This window comes from Rutilus rutilus (assembly GCF_951802725.1).
Source record: "Rutilus rutilus genome assembly, chromosome: 17".
Lineage (NCBI taxonomy): Eukaryota > Metazoa > Chordata > Actinopteri > Cypriniformes > Leuciscidae > Rutilus > Rutilus rutilus.
Window position 1 is genome coordinate 26049563 of NC_140230.1, and position 9591 is coordinate 26059153.

General features: G+C 38.2%; 2 protein-coding genes across 2 annotated transcripts; both read left to right on the forward strand.

Annotated features, from left to right (window-relative positions):
* Positions 1-635: 635 nt before the first annotated feature.
* On the forward strand, positions 636-3675 carry stmn1b (stathmin 1b). Its single transcript, XM_084386057.1, has 5 exons — positions 636-750; positions 2492-2537; positions 2651-2823; positions 2911-3102; positions 3215-3675. Exons 2-5 carry the CDS (start codon positions 2522-2524, stop codon positions 3278-3280), a joined length of 447 nt encoding a protein of 148 aa, XP_084242183.1. The 5' UTR covers positions 636-750; positions 2492-2521; the 3' UTR covers positions 3281-3675.
* Positions 3676-5538: 1863 nt separating this feature from the next.
* paqr7b (progestin and adipoQ receptor family member VII, b) lies at positions 5539-8219 on the forward strand (the record flags this gene model as incomplete). Its single annotated transcript, XM_084385905.1, has 2 exons — positions 5539-5726; positions 7119-8219. Exon 2 carries the CDS (start codon positions 7155-7157, stop codon positions 8217-8219), a length of 1065 nt encoding a protein of 354 aa, XP_084242031.1. The 5' UTR covers positions 5539-5726; positions 7119-7154.
* Positions 8220-9591: the final 1372 nt, after the last annotated feature.

Here is a 9591-nt window from a genome sequence, read left to right on the forward strand (position 1 = left end):
ACTAGCCACAAGACAGTAAAAACAAGTCAGCTGAATAACGCAGTGCTGAGACTATCAGCTCTGCCATTTAGCTAAAGTTCATGCAATAACAGAGGATTCACTGAGGCATCGGAAAGAACAGAGGCAAAACAATCACTAATGCCAAGTGAACTGTTAATTGCCAGATTGCTTTGCTCTAAAAACAATTTGTAAAGTAGGTCACATGTTGCTGCTTTGTTCTAATAATTTATTGGGCTGTATATCTCTGCATGACTAGATGGGTGAGGTCAGGTATAATAAAGCCTCATCTCATATTGCCTTGATGTTACTTTTTAAGGAAAATAAATTTGCTAGTCTCAAGTTGTCATATTTTATTCCTCCAAATTAAGCTATAGTAGGTTACCAGTGCTTCGTTATGACCATTTATAATTTATGACTAAATTTCTTAGGTTACCAGTGCTTCGTTATGACCATTTATAATTTATGACTAAATTTCTATTCATAAATAAGCATTACACTGTGTAAATGTGAAGGCTGCGGTCTTATATATGCCAATCATTTAAAAGTAAATTAGGACTACGATCTTATTACGCAGTTGAAATTATAGTGTGGGTTTACTACATATCCCAAAATTCTCTACTCGACAGTCATTGGTCACATCAAAATATGACGTAACACATTTTGGTCCTCTTTTGCGCGAACGGTTGATGCTGAGGCAGAGAGGAATCTGCGCGCGGTCAACTCTGGGTCGGATTTCCGCTTCGTCTAAAGGTGTGTGCTTTTTGTTTTCAAATATTAATATTTTTGCAATGTATCTCAACCGTTCCTCACGTGACAGGCAATGAAAGTATCAAAACTGTAAACATTCACAGGGTTACCTTTTTTGTAAGTAACACCATTATTATTGATCTCACTCTTTGGGGAGGGGACGTAGATAATAGACAAGGGCATCGAGAATATTCTGTATGGTTAGATAGTTACCGTAACAAAGAAAGTCCATGCATTTAAAAATAGCCATCGCAGCTGCTCGTCGTCGCGCGACCATTGTTAAGATTTTGTGTTTACCGTCGTTTAATCGGGAGGAATTGTGCAAATGGTCGAGGTGCAGCTCAACATGAGCCAACTGGCTCTTATTAGTTCAGTTTGGAATGTTTATTTTGCTGTTGCTGACATAGACTTGAGCAGTTTTTTTTTATTTAAATTTTACCTCAAATTTTAACAAGCCTGCCATATAACGTTAGTCCAAAAAGACGTGACAGGTGATCTAAGGGTCTCGACGTCTTTTGTCTTCGTTGTTTGTGCATTCGCCAACTAATCCGGACAAATGATTTTATTTATCTTCGCATGCATCAATAACATCGATTAATGAACATGTATCATTATGCATTTTGCATGTCAGCACTGAGATTATTCTTTTCAGTGGGCAGTGCAGTAACGTTGTCTGGTGTGAAATGGGAGAGATTTGGGTGTGATCTTGTTTCCTGGAAACGGGTCATACAGAATACCATTATTTGTAAAGGTTGCATTCAATATTAGCATGTTCCTTGAACATTATTAGGCTATCATTATTGTTATTTAATATGGTATAGTATGTAATATTATGGATTTTTTTTGCATGATGTTAAAGTGGGGGTTCAGGGTGTATCTCGGCCATCTATTGTCTCCAGATGAGATCCTGCATCCCATCGGATAAGCACTAGTGCTGGATGTTTATTTTCATCCATCGAGTGATGATTTGTTGTCAGGTCATATTTAAGATGTCAAGTTTGTCTAATGCTTAATATGCGACGAATTTGCACAACGAACTAGCTCGAGGATCACTGCCCTGTTTGTCTTTGTTCGTTTCTTACACAATATCCCCTTTGTTTCTCTCAATGACCAGTTCGATCACATTACATTACAAAAAGATATGATTTGTTTTCTCTACATTTCACCCGAGTGGACACCCTGTTTTGTAGATTATAATTGAACTATTATCGTTTAATTGGATGATGATGACAGCACGTCTGAATAGATTGATCCGGTGGTTATTGTGCTGGCAGCGACTCGTCCTTTTCTTGGCTTCCAGCAAAAAGAAGGATATATTGCCATTTAATAGGCACGACATTTGCATTTTTAACAAGAGTTTTGTCTTGCTTGTTTCCTTCCCATAATATCATTCACTTAGTAAATTATGCATGACTATTGTGGCGACGCCACTCCCTAAAGTAGTGTGCTATTTATAGTTATTTATATATGTTTTTTTCTTCTTTTTTTTCTTGTATATATCACAGCAAGAGACTGATTTCACTCCAATGGATTTTTCATGAATAGCTTACCTTGAAGATGATAGAAAAGCTGTTGTATAGCTCAGGCTTGTTTACAATATATGAATGTTATTACTTGTTTACAATATGTGACAGAATACAGATGATTAAGAGAAAAGATTGTGTTAGCATACGTTGCATCAATGTTAGTAGCAAAACGTTTGTTATTATATCTGATATTATTATTGTATGCTTTCATTTGGCAGGTGTGTGAAACCTTCGAGGTTAGAAGTGCAATGGCGTCCTCTGGAGGTAAGATGTGATTTCTAAATCAATATGCTTCACTAAAACCATCATCTAAATGAAGTCATTCTGCAAAGAAAATGGAGCGTGGATTATTAAATGCAATGCTGTATCGTTCACAGACTTTCAAGTCAAGGAACTGGACAAGCGTGCCTCAGGACAGGCTTTTGAAGTCATCCTAAGTCCCACGGCTCCAGATGCCAAGGGAGAATTCCCACTTTCTACCCCCAAGAAGAAGGAGGTATCTCTGGATGAGATCCAGAAAAAGCTGGATGCAGCAGAGGAGAGACGCAAGGTAAGTGGTTGTTTAGCAATGAATTGCATACTGATCCTGCAATCTGTTCCCCAAAAAACTGTTCCTTTTTTTTTTTTCTCATGTTAGAACCATGAGGCAGAGGTCCTGAAGCATTTGGCTGAGAAACGAGAGCATGAGAAGGAGGTCCTTCAGAAAGCAATGGAGGAGAACAACAACTTCAGCAAGATGGCAGAGGAGAAGCTTAACCAGAAAATGGAAGCCAACAAAGAAAACCGCACAGCACGCATGGCAGCTATGAACGAGAAGTTCAAAGAGAAGGTGTGTGTGTGTATAGATGAATACATACAGTATGCATTGTGTATTACTCCATAAAACTTTAGTTCTATTGAATAATACATTATTTTAATGGACATTTGTTTCTTTATTTTAGGACAAGAAGCTTGAAGAGGTACGAAAGAACAAAGAAACAAAAGAGGGCGGCGAGGATGAAAACTAAGTTTCCTCATTTTCCTTTTCATTTAGGGTATAGTGTTGGGTTTTTTAATGTATCCAAAGATTTATTTTTTGTTCCATTAAATTGCCTGTTTTCCATGTTTGGATCCATGTACTTGCCACTTTTTTATTAAGGGGTTTTGGGGGAAAGCTGGTGCACAACATTTCATCACTGTGTGTATTCAGTTGTGTCTTTCATCATCCCCTCTAACCTGTAGATTTGTCTAGTTGCAGCTCTATAGCATTTAAAATGAGCAGTGTTTTACTGATAGGGATGCATGCCTGTGTTATGCATAGGTCTAATATATCTTGGTATATTGCATTGTGCACCTGTTCCCTTGTATGTCAGTACTGCCATCCTTTGAGCTTAATAAAGTTGCACAGTTGTTTGTTATGGTACCAGTTTTGCCACTGCCTCTTTGTTGGTCTGAAGTCAGCCGGAGTGTAATGTGGAGTAAAATAACTTCTTAAAATTTGTACATTATGGACATGAATGGCCTGTATTTCTGTAATTCTATATAGAAAAAAAGATTTTGCCAAAATAATAATTTATAGATTTTCGTGTTAATACTAAACATGATCCACAAGCAGTTCCTTTACTAGATCACTCAAAGTAATTCATACGTAATATGCGCTAATAAAAAAATAAAAAAATGCAAGTACTTGGAAACGTGTGAGTAAAAAAAATAAAAAAATCTGACAATAAAAATCTTATTGTAACACATTACAATAAGGTTTCATTAGTTACCATTAGTTATAATAAACTTATAATGAACGGCACTTCTACAGCATTTATTAACCTTTGTTAATGTTAATTTCAACATTTACTAATACATTATTAAAATCAAAAGTTGTATTTGTTAACATTAGGTAATGCACTGTGAAGTAACATGAACAAACAATGAAGATGTTAACAAAGATTAACAAATACAGTAAATAATGTATTGCTCATGTTAGTTCATGGTCAGTTAATACATTAACTAATGTTAAGTTGTTAACAAATGAAACCTTATTGTAGTGTTCCCAGAAAATCTAATAAAATACGTCACTTGAGACTATTTGAACTATACTGGCATCTAGTGGTTTGAGTTTGTCAAACCTATTGGAAAAGGTTTTTGTGAAAAATCTCAAAATGATTAAAGAAAAGAAAAAACCTTGACATAATCAACTATTATGGATTTATCCTTTTTTGCCAAAATAGAGTTACGTGCATGAAAATATATTCCTTTGCGATGATGAATGGCTTGTTGTCCACATGCTGTCACATTATTATGTGTAAAGAAGTAGTGCATCAATCTTTTCTATAATGATTTATACCTTATTTCCAAATTCTAAACTCTAAATTCTAAATCAATCCAAAAAAATATTATCAATTATTATTGAATCAAATAAAAATGAAATAATGTGCTTGTCTGTGTCAAAGGAAGGTTTATGAAGGTCAAATGTCCAAATTTCCTCCAGTCATCCACATGCTGTTATGACCCAGCCTGAATTATTCAGTCACTACAGTACTGTAGACAGAAAAGCCTATCAATATGACATACAATTAAATTTACAACAGGAAGTCTTGAATTCTTTTTATTCTGCTTCTTTGACAACTTTATGCTGGTACAATACTGCAAATTGAATGGAAATATGCTATTATTGCTTGACTAACAGAAATATTTTGTCTTCCTGTGACTAAATTCACAATGTGGATCTTTGTTTCCACTGTGAACAGAGTATGACAAGGACACATTGTCAGCCAGAGTGCCTGTGTGGGTGATGAGATAAGCCTTCACATAGTTTAACTTTAGCACAAGAAGTGAAAACAGTACATTCACAATGTGTAAATATTAGACAGTGTACAATTACCTTTAAATTTAATTAATTGCAATTAAAGGACAATACAAATGTAGTGTTTAAATATGTATACATGTGGCTTTTGTCAAATCTGTGCTGTTAACTCTGAATGTAGGGGAATTTGCTACTTTACACATAGCACAAATATATGGGCACATATATGTGATATGTGCAATTTATAAAATATATCCCATAATATATATACACATCTTTTGTCGGTGTGATACCTCAGTGGCTCTCACATCGCCTTTTATTAAAGAGGGCATGTAGGCGGTATTAATAAGAGGGTAGTTTCACATTTCACAAACATTTGACAGGGTGTTGCCACCTGAAAGGGTGTTTCCTATTGGCGAGTTACTCCAGACGAAGGCGGGGACAATGCTCTTCGGTCTTTCTGATTGGACAGTTTGCATGCCCATCAGACATCTTTAGATTTTGTCCATCTGACAGCGGTACTGCGGGGAGCTGACAGGAACCTCTCCTGCTCAATACAATTTTACGTAATTTTTCATTATGAAATTTTCTTTGTTGTATTCCGCTTCCTCAAGACGCATATGAAGGCGCGGTTAAATGCAGTTCTCTGACTGAGGGGACTATCCTCTTAAAAGGTAAACCAGTTCATTTACCGATCATTTGTTTAAGGCTAAATTAAAGGTGAAAATGATATCCACCCTATGTACTATCTTTTAGATAAAGTAAAAATAAACATACATAGCCTTTGTGTTGAACCGTTAAGGTGTACAAACGGGGATAATTAATTATCATAGCTCAAGATAGATTATCATCATTTGTTAAAACATGTACAGTACATGAGGTAAGGAAGAAAACGTGTTGGCTTGTTGCTTGCACCAGTAGACGTTAAATTTCGTCAAGACATTTCATTGTTGCGCTTCCGGCGTGTCACGTTTCTTTTTCGTGAATTTACGAGACAGCTTGAGGGTGTGGGAAGGGTTGTCTGCCTTTTGGGATGCCATCACTAAAATTGTCCACAGCTTCCCCCTTCTATCACGTACTTTTAACAGATTTAAAAATGTAAAAATCATTATTTTCCCAGCCCTTTTGTTTTCCAGACATTATGATCGATGATTTCGTTTGATCAGTTTCGTCCTTATTAATTAATGTGCACGAGGAGCTTTACGCAGCGAGCTGATGTTACGTAAGCGGTGAGAAGAAACGCCCCGTGTTCATCACGTTACCTTAATTTTCAGGATGAACCAGTTTTTGCTACCAAAAGAGAAATAAACAGTTTTTGCAAGCTATTCGGTAATACAGTTTTAATGATCCTGATATTTCCATTTTAACAGTATCAATTTGAATGGATCGTTTAGATTGTGGTTTGCATTCAAATAGAATGGAAATAACTTGACCAATAAAAAGTATAGGCCACGATCTTAAAAAACATACCAATTAAAACGTTTTAAAAACACAAACCTTTAAAAATATAAGGGTTCTGCAACTTCAGGTACTTTTATGTCCTAGTGGTTGATTTTATATTAAAACTAACAGGGTTCACCTTATTTCTTTTAGTTGAAATTCACATTAAAATGTGTTGGAAACTTTTTTTTACTGTGCCTTCATGATTTATTTGTCAAATGCGTATTTTTCAAAACAGTTTTACCCAGCTCAGACTTTTAATCTTAAACTATGAAATGTCTACAACATTAATAACCTAAACGGATAGTCATTTAAAGTTATTGTGAGCGATAGTTGTATATTGTGAGTCATTTACTAACAATATTTAATTTTGTTAAAAAAAAAAATGTCCTCAGCATGCCAGATCATTTCCATGACCATCATTTCCTCCACAGAATGTTATAGAATACATTATCTGAGCTGTAGTGTACATTTTTATGACTCATATGTGATGCATATTCAAACTGTTGGTAGACAAATTAAAGTGGTGAGAGTGTAAAAAAGCATTGTATTTAGATTTTTTCCCTTGTGAACTTACCGACGAATACAAGGGTAATAGTTAACTGTTTAATACTTTCCCCAAACAGATTTCACGCTAGACGGCCGCTTAATTTTTCCTCACTATGGCGACGGTTGTGATGGAGCAGATTGGGCGGCTGTTCATCAATGCACAGCAACTTCGCCAGATCCCACGTTTCCTGGAGTCAGCCTTCCCTAAACTGCCTTGTACTGTGATGGTGAGCGATGTGCCGTGGGTTTTCCGCGAGTCACACATATTCACGGGCTACCGGCCGCCTGACCAGAACTGGCGCTACTACTTCCTCACTCTGTTTCAGAGGCATAATGAGTCTGTAAATGTGTGGACACACCTGCTGGCCTCCCTCATTATCTTAGTCAAGTTTCAGGAGCTGTCTGAAACCGTGGATTTCCTGCGAGACCCGCACGCCCAGCCGATGTTCATCTTGCTCCTAGCCGCGTTCACCTACCTGGGCTGCAGTGCGCTGGCCCACCTACTCTCAGCCAAGTCTGAGCTCTCCCATTACACCTTTTATTTTTTGGACTATGTGGGCGTAGCCGTTTACCAGTATGGTAGCGCTCTGGCCCACTTCTATTACGTTGTCGAAGAAGAATGGCACGCTCAAGTGCGAAGCTTTTTCTTGCCGGCTGCAGCCTTCCTGGCCTGGCTGTCCTGTACGGGCTGCTGCTACGGCAAGTACGCCAGCCCGAGTTTGCCCAAGTTCGTTCACAAGCTATTCCAGGTGGTGCCCTCGGGCCTGGCCTACTGTTTAGACATCAGTCCGGTGTTCCATCGCATCTATAAATGCTACAGCTCTGAACAAGGCTGCGCTGACCAGGTGGTGGTCTACCACTGCTATCAAGTCCTCTTCTTTCTGATCAGTGCCTACTTCTTCTCGTACCCCCATCCTGAGCGCTGGCTCCCGGGATGTTGCGACTTCATCGGACAGGGCCATCAGATCTTTCACGTGTTCCTTGTGCTCTGCACTCTAGTGCAGATCGAAGCTGTGCGAATGGATTACAGCGAGAGGAGACCTCTCTACGAACGTCTTCATGGTGACTTGGCTCACGACGCAGTGGCTCTTTTTATCTTCACAGCGTGTTGCAGCGCTCTCACTGCGTTCTACGTGCGCAAACGGGTGAAGGCGTATCTAGAAGAGAAGCAGGAGTAGATGTCATGGCAGGGACCTTGCTTGCACATGTAGGAGGGATTGCACTGGTCTACAACAACTGAAGCAACTAACAATGAAGGACCTTCTTATTATTTTTCAGCTTATCCCATATCCCATGTTAATGGTTTTATTATGTGGCCTGCCAGTGCATTTTTAACCAACTGCTTTCTGTTTACCAAACTGTTGACATGCTTTAAAACCGCATTACTCATTGAGAATGGCTCTAAAACAATGAATTGCTTGCTGGAAGGTGCTCAGTTCCTAAGTGGATCTGTTTGATGAGTGCCATTCCAACCTAATAAACCCAGTTTACGTGAGATCTGTGAGGGAATGTCAGCATTTTGCTGACAGGTTAGTTTGCATACTGGATAGTTTATGTAGACCATAACCATAATACTTGCATTGTGCCTCTAAATCCAACCTCATTTTGGTGTAGTGTGCTGTTCTTAATTATTTGTTACTCACATGTCATTTACACATTTGCCAGACATATTATATTGCATTCAAAGAAAAACTCCCCCCCCTGCATTCTCTGTAAATCAAACCCATAACATTGGCTTTGCTCTTGTCACAAGAATACACACGGGACATTCAAATGTGAGTAAAGAAAGTTCCCATGCCATTAGACCAGTGCAATTATCAAAATGTGGTGCTCAGATGAACCTCATTTGGATGTCAGTTAAATGCACAGGTCTTAAACCATGACAGAAATGTTACAAACTCCATATGGAATATCTTACTGAAAGATTACTGGTTTTTAACCAGTTTCTCTTTAATTAATCAGATCAAATTCCCCCCTCTACAGTGCTTTTTAGATTTTAAACAACAATTCTCAGTTTTGGCTTCACTTATTTCAACAGAGCAATGTAAATCAGTGTCAAATTGACTTCTAACTTGCCTTACGGTGCGTCTAACCCATCCAGTGCCATGTTGAGGTTAGTTTAGAAATACCTGCGAATTGCAATCGATTGGTTTTGCACTGCCAGTGCACACTTCCCTGCCTTTTAAATGTCTAGCCAGTGAAGAGGGCTAAAATGCCAGATGCTATGAAGAAGACAGTAGGCAGGATGTGATGTCACTGGATTGAAGTATAGGGGTTGTAGCTCAGTGGTAGTGTGCAAGCAATGTTGGACAAGGGCAGTCGTAGCCTAATGGTTAGAGAGTCAGAAGGTAACCCAAAGGTTGTGGGTTTGATTCTCAATACCGGCGAGTTGTGTGTGTGTGTGTGTGTGTGTGTGTGTCCACTACTCGCTGCTCCTAATGTGTCTTCACTAACTTTGATGGGTTAAATTCAGAGGACATATTCCAAGTAACCATACTTGGCCTTCACTTCATGTCACTCACTTGTATAGTCAAATTGAAGGATTTCAAT

What these genes read in the sequence shown, in the direction of transcription:
- stmn1b (XM_084386057.1), top strand. An exon ending in CAGCAGAGGAGAGACGCAAG is followed by an intron (nt 2,824 to 2,910) that starts GTAAGTGGTTGT and finishes TTCTCATGTTAG; the next exon opens with AACCATGAGGCAGAGGTCCT. An exon ending in ACGAGAAGTTCAAAGAGAAG is followed by an intron (nt 3,103 to 3,214) that starts GTGTGTGTGTGT and finishes TCTTTATTTTAG; the next exon opens with GACAAGAAGCTTGAAGAGGT.